The sequence below is a fragment of the Galeopterus variegatus genome, unplaced genomic scaffold (assembly GCF_000696425.1).
Source record: "Galeopterus variegatus unplaced genomic scaffold, G_variegatus-3.0.2 Scaffold1079, whole genome shotgun sequence".
Classification (NCBI taxonomy): domain Eukaryota; kingdom Metazoa; phylum Chordata; class Mammalia; order Dermoptera; family Cynocephalidae; genus Galeopterus; species Galeopterus variegatus.
This window is the reverse complement of record NW_007727190.1, coordinates 402,185-419,853: the sequence shown is the minus strand read 5'-3', so window position 1 is coordinate 419,853 and position 17,669 is coordinate 402,185. Positions and strand designations below refer to the sequence as shown.

The 17,669-nt window shown below is 35.8% G+C and overlaps 1 protein-coding gene across 2 annotated transcripts in view; it reads right to left on the bottom strand.

Moving 5' to 3' along the window:
- Positions 1-16,330: 16,330 nt before the first annotated feature.
- RBM46 (RNA binding motif protein 46) overlaps positions 16,331-17,669 on the bottom strand; it is a 45,638-nt gene continuing 44,299 nt past the window's right edge. The window contains exon 5 of one of the 2 annotated variants that reach the window (XM_008574652.1): positions 16,331-17,286. In XM_008574652.1, the coding sequence (XP_008572874.1) occupies positions 17,087-17,286 (200 nt within the window). In that variant the 3' untranslated portion in view covers positions 16,331-17,086. The remainder of the gene's footprint in view (positions 17,287-17,669) is intronic. The other variant, XM_008574653.1, reaches the window with a different exon arrangement.

The window sequence follows — 17,669 nt, the reverse complement described above, 5'->3', positions numbered from 1 at the left end:
CTAAAGCATTCTTCCATTCCCTCACTGAAAATATTCATAAAGATAAATGATAAGAGGTTAAGTTCTAGAATGATCACCGGAGGGTGAGCTGATACAGGAAGAGGAAGCAATAGAATGTGATTTTTATGACAACCTTTTGATGCTCAGGTTCACATTGAATTCCTGAATTCCTGAATTCCCACCAGGACATCTTCTGCTTGGAAAGCAGGGGAAATTAGTCTTGAAGAAACACCTGACCAGCAAGCCCAAAGCAGATTTATATTGATTTCTACCACATTCAAATAAAGCAAGGGTGCAATTTCCCAAACTTAAGAAACTCTTAGAAGCATAAACGTTGTGCATTAATGAGTAGGAGTTTGAGGAGCAGAGTCTTTGAGGGGCACAGGAAAGTCTGTACAATGGTTGGGCAGCAGCCTGAGCATGAGCATCACTGGCTGGCATCTCGGGGCCATTCTCATAGCGAGCTCACACCATTTCCTGGGATCCTCGCAAGGATATTAAATCTTGTATCACTGAAGAGGGCTCACAAATCAATAAACTCTGCATTAATCAGTTGTATGTGCTAGCGTCCTTCACCAAGCACTCAGAATCGAGACCCATTCCTACTCTTCTGGCTCCTGCCAGTACATGCTAACTGAGTCTTACAGCACCTGTGAGGTATTTTTCCTTTCTCCCCTATCAGGCCCAGCACTTCCCAGCTGGGTTATGCTGAGACTTAATCCTAGGTCTAGGCCATGAGGAGAGATGGGGGGGATCCTGAGTGGAGATCACGTTATCTCTCAGGAGAGCTTTCTTCACATTGTCTTCAGCCATGGGAGAAAGCTAGCAGTTAATAGGGAGAAGAGGGCTGGTTCAGACTCAGAGAGTTCAAGGGAATCTGGGAACTCAAGATTTGGAGATGTGGGGTGCTGTGGACTGAATGTCCCCTCAAAACTCACTGAAGCTTAATCTCCACTGCAACTGTTAAGGGAGTGGGAAATCCTATTATGATAATTGAAAGCTGGGGCCTTGACTATGCCCCTATGAATGGATTGGTCCACTCACGGAGTAATGGACAAAGTTCTGATGGCTCTAAAAGGAGATAAGTGAGAAACGTAGGTCTCTCTTGCAGCCTTTTGCCACATGATACCCTGCATCACTGTAGAGAGTCACCACCAAGAACAGGAAGGCCCTCGCCAGATGTGTTCCCTGGACTTTGGACTTCCCAGCCTCCAAAACTGTAAGAAATAAATTTTATTCCTTTATAAATTACCCAGTTTCTGGTATTCTAAGCAACAGAAACAGACTACTGCAGGGAGGAATCTGCTCAGATGTCACCAGTCAATATGTCAAGGTTACATTCTCCCTCAACCAGAGCTCTAATCTATGTATAGCCCACCTGCCTTGGTTGGGAGTTTAATCCTTTTCAGAGCTGAGCTATTCTGACAAGTCCCAGGAAGGCCCACAGCTTTCTCGGATCTCACCCTTCAGAAGATGAGAGCCTGTTTGTAATACACTTAGATGTCTGTGGTTTTCATGCTTGGTTTTCAGCTGCCTATTAAACCTCTCAGATTTTCATTATCATCTTTTAGAGCACCCATCAATCTTACCTGCAGCCATCAAATTTCATTCTTTTTATAGTTACTATTTCTTCTGTACTTTTCAAATACCTGATATATTGCAACAACTAGTATATTCCTTTTCACCAGCACACCATCCCAATCACCATTAGTGTAAGTTGTAATAACTGCAGCATCTATAGGTACCAGGAGCTATCTGCACTCCACCTACCAGAGATGCAGGTCTTCGCTGCTAGCTCAGCAGTGAGTGATCCATCTAGCTCCCAAACCCCATTTTATCACTTGCTTTCTCCGAAGATTCTTGGTACCAACTGTTATAGGTAGGAGTCTCTGGAAATCAGCCTTAGATTTGAATGAGTGTAGTATTCAGAATATTTACTAAGGAGTGCTGTTGGTATCAATACCTATGGAAGCGGGGAAAGCTGGGGAAAGAGTAGAGGGAGAAGTTGATCACAGGTCTGCTATCCTCAGCCAACCCCACAGGAAGCTCTGATGCAAAATGGTCCTTCTGGGCCGGCCTGGTGGTGCACTGGAGAGTGCGCCGCTTGGGAGCACAGCGGCACTCCCGCCGAGGGTTCGGATCCCATGTGGAGACCGGTTCCCGCTCACTGGCTGAGCGCAGTGCAGGCACAACACCGAGGGTTGCAATCCCGTTGCCGGTCCCCGGTACGGACGCGACACCAAGGGTTGCCATCCCGTTACCGGTCAGTAAAAAAGACAAAAAAAGGAAAAAAAAAAAATGGTCCTTCAGTTTTATCCTTCATTGAGCAGAAATTGTTGTGCCCTTATACACCTGCCTTGATCAGTCACTGGATCTCAGTACTCCCTTATTCAATTATCTTCTCAAACGTCACCTTCTCCCCTATATATAAGGGCCCTTCAAGTGCTTTCCCTTATCCCTTTCTTCTTCATTGCACTTACCAGACAGTGTATTTTTATGATTGTTAATTAGGTCTCTCCCCAACTAGACCATAAGCTCCATGAGGGTAGGGACTTTTGCCATTTACCCATATCTCTAACAGTACCCAGCACATAGTATCACTTTATATCAATTTATTACATTATAAAATTATCAATGAAAACCATTCCACGGAGAAGGTAAACAATGACACAAACACCAAAATAAAAGCACAGATGAGAGACCATGAGGGAGACAGAACCTTGACTTTGGATGGGTTTCTTTACTGCTGATTATAATCCCTCGTGAAGCCAGCCTGCATTACCATATGTGTTATCTATCCAGGAAATCTTAGTTGATCATTGTGTAATATTTATTGCATATAAACTTCTTGGATGGCCTGCATCATCTAAGAACATAGCTGGCCACCTACTATAATTTGTATGCCTGTAGAATTAGAAAAAGCTACCAGGATAAGAGGTAAAGGCTAAAGAAATAAGTGAGATATTCAGGAAGGAACAGAATGGGAATTGCCATTCTATTGGCAATTTTGAGATATTAGATATATTGAATTTTAGATACCCATGGAACATCTACAGGGTCCCATGAAGAAAAAAGATCTAAATAGTAATAGTAATAATAATAATAAGAAAACCTTTTGTAACACACTTAGGTGTAGGGAGAAAGAAGAGATGCTTGTCAATTCACATAATTTCACTGCAGCATCACTGAACTGCTAACATTAGAGGGTTTGAAGGAGGACTAAAGAAAACAGTACATGTAAAATTACTTAGCAATTCACGTACACGTAAAGCCATACAAGAAGTGGCATTAAATGGTGCAGGAAAGTCAAAGAATGTGAAATGTGACAAAGGCCTCTGGGTGTCACCATTAGGTGGTTGAGGACCAGGTGAAAATACAATGAAGAGTAAAAGTGACCTCTTCTCTCTAGGCTCAAAGGTAAAATCAGATGACAAAAATATGTCCTAATTATCTTTCTGAAAAATAATTTTTTTAGAAATCAGATTTTAAAAAATTAAATGCTTTGTTGCCAAACATTAATTCTTTCACTTTGAATTCAAAGTCAAAAACATCATATTATTCACTTTTGCATCCCTAGCACATAGCACGGTGTCTTACACATGAGAGGTAATCAATAAATTTTGACCAATGGAATGAATGAAGAAATGGCAATTCCCATTCTATTCCTTTCTGAATATTTCACTTAATTCTTTAGCCTTTACTTCTTATCCTAGTAGCTCTTTCTAGCTATGCAGGCATACAAATTACAGTAGACGGAAGCTATGTTCTTAGATGATGCAGGCCATCTAAGAACTGTATATGCAATAGATATTACACAATGACCAACTAAGATTTACTTGACAGACAACACACATTCTTTTAAGGTCCTTCTTTTTTATTACAAAACTATGAGAATATTATCTTTCACCCAAAAAACAGAATAGGAATCAAGCGCACATGTTGCGACTTTCATTTTTAAAAAGCACTTACCATCTTTCCCAAGCCAGATCGCTGGTATTGCAGTTTAATGTATTTTTTTCCTCATAAACTGGAGGATGATGCCCCCTGCAGGAAAACTCAGGTCATTTCACAAGCTGTTATAGAACGCTACTTCTGAATAGTCATTACTCCTGCTAGGGAAGAAAACATTGGTCCCAGCTCTTCTCAAGGCTTCTTAGAGAAGTCAGAAGTGGTCACAGAGGTGCATTCTTTTGCATAAGTTTTTACCAATCTAGGTGAAGAGGACGTGCTCATTGTTTTTTCCATCCTGTCCAACTCAAACAAAAAGAATCATGAAGCATCTATAAAAGGCAGCATACACTATACTCTCTCCTACTTTGTCTTTTCACTTACAATGTATCCTGGAAACCACTCCATATCAGTTCATAGAATTTTTTCTTTCTTTACAGTTGCAGAGCACTCCATGATGTGGATGAGCCAGTTTATTCAACCAGTTTCACATGCATGAACATTTAGGTTGTTTGCCATATTTTGCAATTACAAATGCTGCTGCAATGAATATAGTGGCACATATGTACTTTTATTTGTGTTATATTGGTAGACATTTGTCTTCCCTTTATATTTTGTCTTTATCAATCACTTTTTTTAGGTTTGTATCTTGTATAGAGCATAAATTGGATCTTGTTTTGTGAGGCAATTTGGGGTAAGCCCATTCACAATTGTCATTATTTTAGGATATAATTACTATGTGTATTGTTATATTTACTGTGCTTTTCTCTATAGAATAAGTTTTCTTTGTTCTTTTTGTTTTCTCTAAAAATTTTAAAAGGTATTTTTGCCCTAGTGGTTACTTTTTTACTTATATTTTAAAAGGCTTTTAGTTCCTGTTTTCTGACTTGATATTCTACAATCTGATTTGTCAGTTTTTCATGGCATCAGCTGACTGCTACCTATTATCTACAAAACAAGAAGCTATTCCATCCTCCTCTTTTCCTCTCCCTTCTCTCATTTTGAGTTGCGTTATTTTTACTTTGTCACAATATATAACATTAATGTATTATATAATCACCTTCAGCCCCAACTTTTAGCCTCAGATGTACAAGTAAATACCTTAAATGCTCACCATAATTACTCTTGTTAAAGTCTCCACAATCATCTCTTGGTTAGAAACTCATCTAGTAGATTTCTCCAGAAGATAACAGTCCCCGAGTTTTTACAGGATGTTTTGTTTGCTTGCTTGCTTGTTCGTTTCCATCTTGCCAAATGTTTGTGTGATGGCATTTCAGTTTCGAGTGTGGTGATAATGTTTTCTGCTATTTAGTGTTTGGCTTTTGGAGGAAATTTTCATCGGCTGAGATGTTTTATTTCTGTTTTCTTTGAATAGTGGCTTTGTAAGGAAGACTGTTTTGTCTATTCATTTCAAGGATCAGAAGTTTTGTGTTGTTCACCAGATTCTAAGTTCAAGAATGCCCTCTGTTCTCAGTGTAGTAAAATGCAGAATTTTTAATGAATTTTTTTGTAGGTGAAGGGGTTGGATGGCCCTCTTTTCCTTTTTCATTATGGTAAAAACCATATAACATTAAATTTACCATCTTAACCATTTTTAAATGTACAGTTCAGTAGTGCTAAGCATATTCACATTGTTGTGTAACAGATCTCTACAACTTTCTCCTCTTGCAGTGCTGAAACCCTATACCCACTAAATGCCGATTGCCCCACTCCCGGCCCCTCTACCCTTGGCAACTACCTTCCTACTTTCTGTTTTTATGATTTTGACCACTTTAGATAGTTTATGAGTGGAATCATACAATATTTGTCCTTTTGTGACTGGCTTATTTCTCTTAGCATAATGTCCTTGACATTCATCCATGTTTTAACATGTGACAGAATTTCCTTCTTTTTTAAGGCTGTACAATACTCCATTGTATGTAGATACCACATTTTCTTGATCCATTTAGATAAATGGATCAAGACATCCTAGACATTTGGTTTGCTTCCACTTCTCGGTAATTGTGAATAATGCAATGAATGTAAGTGTCCAAGTATCTGTTCAAGATGTTGCTTTGAGATTTTTTGGATATATATACTCAGAAATGGGATTGCTGGATGATAGGGTAATTCTAAGTTTTTGAAAAACCTCCATACTGCTGCATCATTTTACCTTACACCAATAGTGTGCACCATGGTTCCAATTTTAATATCCTCATCAACACTTGTCATTTTTCTGTCCTTTTGATATTGGCTGTCTGATGGATGTGTGGTGATATCTCACTGTGATTTTAATTTGCACTTTCGTAACGATTTGTGATGTCAAGCATCTTTTCATGGACTTACTGGCCATTTGTATATTTTCTCTTAAGAAATATATATTCGAGACCTTTGCCCATTTTTTAACTGGGTTATTTTGTTGTTGTTGTTGAAGAAGTCCCTTATATTTTCTGAATATTAAGCCCTTATTAGATATTGGATTTGCAGTTATTTTCTCCCATCCCATAGGTTGTCTTTTCACTGTTAATTGTTTCCTATGATATGCAGAAGTTTTTAATTTGATGTAGTCTTATTTGTCTATTTTTATTTTGTTGCCTGTGTTTTTGGTGTTATATCCAAGAAATCATTGCCAAATGCAATGTCCTGAAGCTTTTCTCTTTGGTTTTTTTCTAGGAATTTTACACCTTTAGGGTTTACATTTAGGTCCTTAATTCATTTTAATTTTTGTTTATGGTGTAAGATAAGGGTCCAACTTCATTCTTTTGTATACAGATATCCAGTTTTCCCAACACCATTTGCTGAAGAGACTGTCCTTTCCCATTGTGTAGTCTTCACCCTCTTGTAGAAAATAATTTGGTCACATATACAAGTATTTATTTCTGGGCTCACTATTCTGTTACACTGGTCTATATATCTATCTTTGTGCCACTACCACACCATCTTAATTACTGTTGCTTTGTAATATGTTTTGAAGTCAGAAAGTGTGAGGCCTCCAATTTGTTCTTTTTCAAGACTGTTTGGCTATTTGGAGTCCCTTGGGATTCCATATAAATTTTAGGATGTTTTTCTATTCATGTAAAAAATATCATTGGGATTTTGATAGGGATTGCACTGAATCTGCAGATCACTTTGGATAGTGTGTTAGTCTGTATCTGTTGCTTATAACAGAATACCTGAAACTGGGTAATTTATTTTAAAAAATGAAATTTATTTCTTACAGTTTGGAGACTGGGAAGTCCAAGGTCCAGGGAACATATCTGGTGAGGGCCTTCTTCTTGGTGGTGAGTCTCTACAGCAATGCAGGGTGTCATATGGCAAGAGTTAGCATTCTCTTCTCACGTGCCCTCCTTTTAAAGCCATCAAAACCATGCCCATTACTCTATGAATGGATCAATCCATTCACCAGGGCACAGGCCTCACAATCTAATTACCTCTTAAAGGCTCCACCTTTCAAATACCATAATAGGATTTCCCACCCTCTTAACATTTACAATGGGGATCAACTTTCCAATACATGAACTTCTGGGGGACACAGTTAACCCATAGCAGACAGTTGGACATTTTAACAATATTAAGTCTTCCAATCCAGAAGCATGGAATGTCTTTCCATTTATTTGTATCTTCTTTGATATATTTTACAATGTTGTGTATTTGTCAGTGTATAACAAGTCTTTCGCCTCCTTAATTAAGTTTATTGCTAAGTGTTTTTTCCTTGTTGATGCTATGTCAAATGGGATTGTTTTCTTAATTTCTTTTTCAGATTGGTCATTGTTAGTTTATGGAAACCAGCTGATTTTGTGTTTCTTTAGTCTCCTGCAATTTTACTGTTATTTTTTATTAGATGTAACAGATTTTTTTGAGGGATCTTTAGGGTTTTCTACATGTAAGATCATGTCACCTGCAAACAGAGATAATTTTACTTTGTCTTTTCTAATTTGGAAGCCTTTTATTTATTTTTTCTTGTCTAATTGCTCTGCCTAGAACTTCCAGTATTTTGCTAAGTAGTTGTTGTGACAGTGGGCATTCTTGCCTTGTTCCTGATCTAAGAGAAAAAGTTTTCAGTATTTCACTGTTGAGTATGATGTTGGCTATGGGCTTTTCATGTATGGCTTTTATTATATTCAGGTAGTTTTCTCTATGCCTAGTTTATTGAGGGTTTTTCCCATGAAAGGGAATTAAATTTTGTCAAAAAAGATTTTTTTGCATTGATTGAGATGATCATGGATTTTGGTCCTTCATTTTGTTAATGTGATGTATTAGATTGATCGATTATCAAATATTGAACCATCCTTGCTTCAGATATGTATCCTTCTTGGTTATGGTGTATGATCCTTTTAATCCTGTTGAATTAAGTTTGCTAGTATTTCATTTAGGATTTTTGCATCAATATTTACCAGGGTTATAGGTCTATAGTTTTCATATTGCATCTTTGTCTGGTTTGGGTATCAGGGTCATGCTGACCTCATAGAATTAGTTTGGAAGTGTTCTCTCCTCTTCAATTCTTTGGAAGAGTTTGAGAAGGATTGGTGTCAATTCTTTAAATGTATGGTAGAATTCTCCAGTAAAACCATTTGGTCCTGGGCTTTTCTTTTGGGGGAGGTTTTTGTTTACTGCTTTAATCTTCTTATTAGTTCTAAATCTGTTCAGATTTTTTATTTCTTCATGATTCACTCTTGGTAGGTAGGTTGTGTGTTTCTAACAGTTATCCATTTATTCTAAATTACCCAATTTGGTGGTGTACAGTTGTTCATAGCAGTTTCTTATCATCCTTTCTATTTGTGACATTAGTTGTAATACTCCCTTTTTCATTTCTAATTTTAGCTGGATCTTCATTCTTTTTTCTTTCTAATTAGTTTAGCTAATGGTTTGTTAATTTTCTTGATCTTTTCAAAAAAACCAACAGTTGGTTTTACTGATTTTTTTCTATTTATTTAAATTTTCTATTTCATTTATGTTTGCCTTAATCTTTATTATTTCCTTCCTTTTGCTAACCTTGGGTTTAATTTTTTTTTTCTAGTTCCTTGAGGTGTAAGGTTAGGTTGGTGATTTGAGATCTTCTCTTTAATGTAAGCATTTACTACACTAAACTTTCCTCATAGTACTGCTTTTGCTGCATCCCATAGGTTTTAGTATGTTGCATTTTTGTTTTCATTTAACTCCAGATATTTTCTAAATTCCTTTGTGATTTCTTTGACACTTTGGTTGTTCAATAGTGCAATGTTTAACTTCCACATACTTGTGGATTTTCCCATTTTCCATCCACTATTAATTGCTAGTTTTATTCCACTGCAGCCAGAGAAGATACTTGGTATGATTTCAATATTTTCAGTTTTGTTAAGACTTGTTTTGTGGCCCAACATGTGGTTTACCTTTGAGAATATTCAATCTGCACATGAGAAAAATATGTATTCTGTTGTTGGTGGTGGGGTGTTCTAAATGTCTTTTAGGTCCAATTGTCTATATCATTGTTTGAATTTTGTTTCCTTATTGTTTTTCTGTCCTCTCCCCAGTTGAAAGTGGGGTATTGAAGTCGTCTTCTCAAACTATCATTGTGGTGCTATTTTTCCCTTAAATTTTCTCATTGTATGCTTCATGTATTTGAGAGCTTTAATGTTAAATGCATATATAATTGTGTATCTTCCTTGTGAATTGACCCTTTCATCATTATAGAATGTCCTTCTTTGCCTCTTGTGACCATTTTTGTCTTAGTCTATTCTTTTTCTGACCTACTTTTTTCTGATACAACCTGTTCTCTTTACATTCACATTCACATGAAATATCTTTTTCCACCTTTTCACTTTTAGCCTATGTGTGTCCTTAGTTCTAAAGTGAGTTTCTTGTAGACAGCCTATAGATAGATCTTATTTTTTTAACCCACTTAGCCAATTCATGTCTTTTAATTGGTGCATTTAATATATCTACACTTATGACAGGGAAGGACTTAATATTGCCATATTATTCATATTTTATGTTTTATGTCATTTTTTAAAAATATTTTTCATTGTACATGTTTATAGGGTACAATTTGTTGTTTCAATACACGCATATATTGTATAATGATCTAATCAGAATAATTAGTATATCTACCACCTAAACATTTATCATTTCTTTGTGGCTATAACATTCAAGATCCTCTTTTCTGGCTATTTTGAAATATACAATATTATTAGCTGTTGTTACCCTAGGGCACCAAAACTGATTCTTCCTATCTGACTGTGACTTTGTAACTTTGTACCAGTCTACCAACCTTTCCCGGGCCCCCCTCCTCCCTCCCTTTCCCTGCTTCTGGTAATTACTATTCTACTATTTCTTAAGTTATTTTTGACCTATGCTAATTGTATATGTTTATGGAGTATAGTATGATAATTAGGTACATTCATACTGTGTATAATGATCATATCAGGATGCTTAGTGAATCCATCACCTCAAACATTTTTAACTTCTCTATTAGGAACACTAAACATCACCTTGACTAGCTATTCAAAGATACACAGTACTTTGTTGTTAACTGTAATTTTCTTATATTACTATAGAACCCTAGATTCCAATCTTTCTATTTCTCAAGTATTTTGTATTCACTGACCACCCTCTTCCCAATCCCTCTCCCTTTCCACTGTCTTATATTTTACTTCCTCCTTTTTTCCCTTAATGCCTTCTTTTGTGTTTCATAGATTTTGTATTGATTCCCTTCTCATTTTCCATTGTATATATTCTATCGATATTTTCTTTGTGATTACCATTGCAATTATGTAAAATATCTTAAAGTTATAACAACCTTTTAAAAACTAATAACAAATAATCATGCATAAAACTCTATTCCTTTGTATCTGACCCCACTTTATGTTATGGATGACACAAATTACCTTTTTATATTGTGTATCCATTAACATAGATTTATAATTACTCTTGTTTTGTATTTTAAGATGCTATACCAGATTTTAAAATGATTTACATAAATAATAACAATACAACAGGATTCTATACTTGTCTGTATATTTACCTTTACTAGAAAGTTTTATACAGTTCTGTGTTGCCAATTATTATCCTATCACTTCAACTTGAACGGTTCTCTTCAGCATTTCTTGTATGCCAGGGGTCTAGTTGTGACAAACTCCCAGTGCTTTTGTTTATCTTGGAAAGTCTTAATTTCCCCTTCATTTTTTAAGGACTGTTTGCTGGATATAATATTCTCGGTTGGCAGTTTTTTTTCTTTCATTGCTTTGAGTGTATAATCTCAACCCCTTCTAGCCTGCAGGGTTTCTGCTGAAAAATCTTCTAATGATCTAATAAGAGCTACCTTGTACATGATGAGACACTTTTCTCTGCTGCTTTCAAGATTGTGTCTTTTGACAGTTTGTCTCACATTTTGATAGATGTGTCTCAGTGTGGCTCTTTGTATTTGTCCTAGTTGGAGTTTTTTGAGCTTCATGAATTTGTATGTCTACTTCTTACCTCAAATTTTGGAAGTATGAGCCATTATTGCTTCAGGTAGGTCCTCTGCTCCTTTTGCTTTTTTTTTTCTCCTTCTGAGCCTCCCATAACGCATATGTTGTTTTTGCTTAATGGTGTTCCATACGTTCCTTAGTCTTGCTTCACTTTTCATTATTTTTTCTTTTTGCCCCTCTGCCTTGGTAATATCAAAAGGCCTGTCTTCAGAGTTTACTGATGAGTTTTTCTGACTGGTCAAGTCTGCTGTTGATCCTCTCTGTAGTGAATTTTTCAATTGTTACTGCATTTTTCAGTTCCAAAATTTTTGTTCTTCTTCATAGTTTCTTTGTTGCTGTTTCCATTTTATTTATACATAATTTTTCTGATTTCATTTAGTTTTCTATCTGTGCTTTTAATTCATTGAACATCCTTATAATGTTAATTTTTAATTGTCAGGTGTACTAGTCTGTTTCTGTTGATTATAAAATAATACCTGGAACTGTATAATCTGTAAGAAACAATATTTATTGCTTACAGTTTCAGAATATGGCAAGTCCAAAGTCCAGGGAACAGACCTGGTAAGGCCCCTTTTTGTTGGTGACTCTACAGCAAGGCAGTGTGTCATTTAGTGAGAATGGCAGAGGAGAGACTAACCTCATCATTTGCTCTCCTTTTAAAGCCACCAGAACAACTCCCATTATCCCAAGGGATCAATCCATTCATGAAGGTACAGTCCTCACAATCAAATCACCTCTTTGAGGGCACCATCTTTCCACTACCACAGTAGGATTTCCCACCCTCTTAACACTGCCACAGTGGGAGCCAAGCCTCCAACATACTAAACTTTTGGGGGGACATAATTCAATCCATAATATCAGGTAATTCATATTTTTCCATTTCTGAAGTGTTGGTTTCTGGAGATTTTGTTCCCTTAAAAGTGCCATATTTCTGTTTCTTTGTATGTCATGATTTTTTTTGTTGCGATTTCGCCACATGAAGAATCAGCCACCTCTCCCAGACTTTGTGATTGGTGTCATACAGAAAAGACTTTCTCCACTTAGCCTAACTAGTGATTCTGGATACCTCTCAAGCCTTTTCTGTGTACGCATTCTCTTTGGTTGCATGTGCATAATCTAATTGAAGAGGTTTACCAGTTTCTATTTAGGAGCTTCCCCTTGTGTCTGCCTGTGATACTGCAGTCTCTCTGGTGCTGTTGTAAGCCACATTACTAGTCTTTTTGACTCTTTTCTCCTAGAAGTGATGCCTTTCCAAGACTATCACCTCAAGTCCACACAATTTTAAGCCCTTTTTCTTTACTTATTGCTTACACATACCAGGATTATTTTACAGTATTTTCACAATTGGGGAGGACATTGTTAGCTCACCATTAGGACCTCTACTCTTCTGTTGTCTTCTGTTTTCCAGCCCCTCAAGACATCCCTTCTTATCAACAGACTTGTGGCAAGAACTCAAGAAATACATGCTGGAATTTATGTCCGTATTTATTTATTTTTACATACAGGTAATTTGAAAATCATAATGTTCTCTAGTTATGCTGAAGATGTGAATCACCTGTGGCTTCAGTTACTTTTGTTATTGCTGTATATAGTTTCTACAGGATGTGTGAAGAGATTTGGTTTTTGATAACTTCCATTATCCTCAGTATACTAGGTTCCAAATTTTTCTCCATCAGACAACTGATCTTAGGAACCCTCAATGATACAATACACTGAGCAAAGGATGGCAGCATGGTACTGGACACACTCAACTTTATGAATTTGGTGATCAAGTAATAATTTATATGGGTAGCTCAACATACTTGGTGTTCCATAGTCAATCTTTATTAGACCTAATCACTAGCTAAAAGCTATTTCTCAAAAGACTAATTATTTGCTTAACAGGACATGACTTTGCTCTAAATCACTAAGACTTTTCTTTCTTTTTTTTTTTTTTTGTCTTTTTCCGTGTCCGGCAACGGATCGCAACCCTCAGTGTTGCCCCCGTACCGGACCGGGGACCGGCAACAGGATCGCAACCCTTGGTGTTGCTCCCGCGCCTCGCTCAGCCAGTGAGCGGGAACCGGTCTGTATGTGGGATCCGAACCCTCGGGTGGGAGCGCCGCCGCGCTTCCCAAGCGGCGCACTATCCAGTGCGCCACTGGGCCGGCCCTCACTAAGACTTTTCTACCAGAGATTTAACATGCTTCATACCACACACATCATAATTAGTAACACACATTTCAAGCACTTTGGACCAATTCAGTCAAAAGTAGTGAAGTGCACTGCTGCCTGCAGTGCTCTTTAACACTTAGCTTTATTTTGGCCCTGGGTTTCTACTCAAAACCTATTAATTTCTGGCAATTCAGTAGATAGATCAGTGCAGCTTTCCCTAATGTTCGTGTTCGGATTACTGTTCACTAGAGATCTTTACTTTGTTTCCGTGAAAAATTATGTGTGTTTTTACTTTATTTATTATTGCACTGTGTCTGGAAATAAAAGGGACTTCTACAGTGTGATCTCATCTACTTCTCCCACAACCACTTTTATTGTGTATCCTTCCAAAGTTTTGTGTGCAAATACAAGCACATATGTATGTTCTTTTCTTCCTCTTTACCCAAAAATAGCATACTGTGTTACACATACATTTCTGAATCCTGTTTTTTCACTTAGCATTGTCTTTCACTTATTACCTCTCTCTGTATCAGGATAAAGAGAGTCCTCCCTGTCTTTTGTACAGCTTTTTAAGTATGTACTGATAAATTCTTTTTTTATTTCATCAATCCCTTGATGATGAATAGACTTTTACATATATTGCTTCACATAAACACATGTAAGTATATCCCACAAATAGGATGGCTAGATCAAAAGATTTAAGTACGTGTAATTGTTTGATAGCTGCCGAATTACTCTCTATATGAATTATACCAATTTATAATTCTACCAGCAATGTATGAGAATACTCATTTCCTTAAAAGCTCATCAAAAGTTTACCAAACTTTTAGATTTCTGTCAATCTAAACTTGCATTTCTCTTATTATGAGTGAGATAAAAACATTTTTTTAATACCCGTAAGGGCCATTTGTCATACGGCTATTCATACATTTTATTGATTTTTCTCTTTGGTCATTGGTCTTTTCCTTACTGATACCTAGAAAACTAGAGTATTGATATCTAGAATATTAGCTCTTTGTGAAACAACATGCAAATTCTGTTCCAGTTTTATCATTTTGTCTTTTGACATAACCTATGGTACTTTCCTGCCATGCAGGCTTCAGCCCTGTCTTTTCAAATTGAATTTATCAACCATTTCTATTACGGCTTCTAGATTTTGAGTCATAGTTAAATCTTTCCCACTCTAACATTATAAAACAATTCAACTAGAGATATAAGGTTAATTAAACTTTCTGCATACCTTTCTGATATGTCTGCTTACAAGGGATATTAAGTGAGATAATGGCTCCATAACAAGCCATATTTCCATATCTCAGCCATTGTGCTTTGCACAAAGTTGCATGCAAAATTTTTCTTTAGAACTGCTTCCCCGCCCAATAAGCTGTATCACATGGCTAAGACTTATCAATAGCTTGTGATCAACTGACTAGGGAAGCCCTCCTTTGAAACAAAGGTCGTAAATAGCCATCATATAAGAATTAAAGCATCAAATAATTAGTAGCTATGCTCACAAGTCAAATAAAATTGCATGCGGTATGAATAAGATTAACTCATCATCCATAACCTCACAGAAAGAGACAATGTTTGACATGAATGTACTCACTTCTATATTTCTGGTTGAAGGGCAAAGGAATGAAAAACTACAAAGAAATGATACTACACTCTTTATATAATTATACCCAAATAGTATCAGTTACCATTTGAGTGCCTTCTATTTTCCAGATGTTTTACACATTATAAGGAATTTATCGCCATTTTACAGAGATGAAAGATATGGCTCAGAGAGATTAAAAACTGTGTCCAAGTTCAAAGAGCTATTACTTGGTAGAATCAGTAACCAAATTGGATACCAAAGCTTATACATTTCTCATAACATTACCATGGGTTTCCAAATACACTGTGTGGCTGGTAAGCTCTCTCAAGTGTTGGAGATTTCCTTTTCCAAAGTGAAAAAGCTCTGTGGAAATTTGTGATTATTATGATTTGGGCCATTCCAAGCATTTCCATGAAAAAGTCTGTTTTTCTTCTGGCAAGAATTCTGAGTCACCTCTCTATCACAGCAGGGTACCACAGTAGGTAACAAAATAAAAATTCATTATATGTTTGCTGAATGAGTGACATGCACCTCTGAGCCATATACATGGCGATTTAATTGCAAAACCTATGCAATTCACACAAAGTTATGTCAGGAAAAAAAAATAATGATGGTTAAATACAGGGTCTATGCTCATTTAAATTAGAAAATCTAAGGCAGTTAACTGGAAAGGTAATTAAGCATGGTATAAGACTTGTATGAAAAGAACCTTCTTTAGAGGATGAAATAAACTGAGATTAATTTAATCTTCATATAACTTCTTCTAGAAACTCAAATTAAGTTGGTAAGAAAAATATTTAGAACCATTTCAAATACTATGTATGCGAATCCTGTTCCCATATAGCTGCACAATGAGTTAATCAACAAAGGTAACATTTGATATCTGAAAGATTTCTGTCTCTGTACATAAATGTACAATACTAAACTATTAAACCACAAAAATTACCTGGATTGATTAATTATTCTTAAGTAAAAGGGAGAGACTTCAGGGGGCCTATTAACAAAGTATTTATATTGACCCGTAAAAATTACTTTTGTTACTGTTTTACACAACTAACAGTTTTCTGTCTACAATATCCTTTGCTTTGGTCTCATGAAGACACTGAGACTATGACTGTATACCTTGTAAGAGAAACTGTTGTCAAGATCAAAGAGATGGTAAGAGCTAAGTTTTTTTTTTGTGCATTCTAATAAAAATAAAACACACATATTAGAAGCATCACACATTTAATGTCTAAGAATTTGAATTCAAGTACAAAAATTAAACAACACATGATTTCAACATTAAAAAACTGTAACACTTATTCAAACAATACAGTGAATATCAAAAACACAAATGAAGGTTAACTATAAAAACCTTAAATACATTAACAGCAAAATTATAATTTACTTCTGTAACAAATAATTATTAACTAAATATTTATGGTTATTTTCAAGGACCACAATGGTAGGCTGCTTTTTCTTTAATACTGCATAAAATCTGCATCTTAATCTTTTGCCTCATCATTTCTTTCTACATAATAGTTAGATGCTTCTGGTTATATAATGGCTCTAATCTCCAATATAGATAGTGATCCTTGGTAATCAAAAATCTAATATAACCACTGTCTTCAAGTACTTTAATATTTATGAAATGCTATTTACCAAAGTTATTATGCAAAAAATTAACATAACCTACTGGTTCCTATTGCCCACTCAAGAATTAGAACAAAATTCCAAAAGTTTAAAAAGAATAGTAATTTGTTATACCTTTATCAAGAGAAACCACTAAATAACTTTTAAACTTTGCATTTTTATAAATTCAACAACTCAGTTATTCTGGATTATAGTTGATGTCTAGTATGTTGGAATAAATATATTTTCATTTTAAAACCAAATGTGCAAACCCGATTCTAAAATAAAACAGTATTTTAATTTGCAAGCTTTACACAAAAAAATTTTCATACTAAAGTTTAGAATATTTTCTTCAGAAGAATGAGGACTGATTGGAGATATATAGCCGCTGTCCAACATGGCTGCCATTAGCAAGTGATATAGTTGATGACAAGGGATAGCCTGGATAAGAATAAGGCCGTGCAGCATAAGGAAGCACGCTGGGAGTCCCAGAAGAGAGGGTAGCACTAACAGGGGAAAGACTATTTATTGAGCTGCGATGGATATTGTAGTCTGTAAATAAATACATGAACAATTATGCTGCACATCTTTATGGATACAAATTTAATTCAAAGAGACAAAGCATTAAAACTATAATCACATTTTAACATAATGTTCTGACATTCAAAATCCTGATGATCCCATATCGCTGGTAAAGATTATCTCAGTATTCACTGCATTGCAAATCCTGATAGTTTTATCAGTCAGTGTTGCTTTCCTTCACTGACAAAATGCTTCAGAGATCTTACTAGAATGCACTGAACATTTTTTTGTTTGTTTGTTTAATTAAAGAAAAAGAGAAACTGATTTTTCTTGCTCCACAAAGAAGCTTCTTTTAAATTTGGTTCTGACAATAGTGGTAATACATGAAGAAAAGATTTAAAAAACAGCAAATT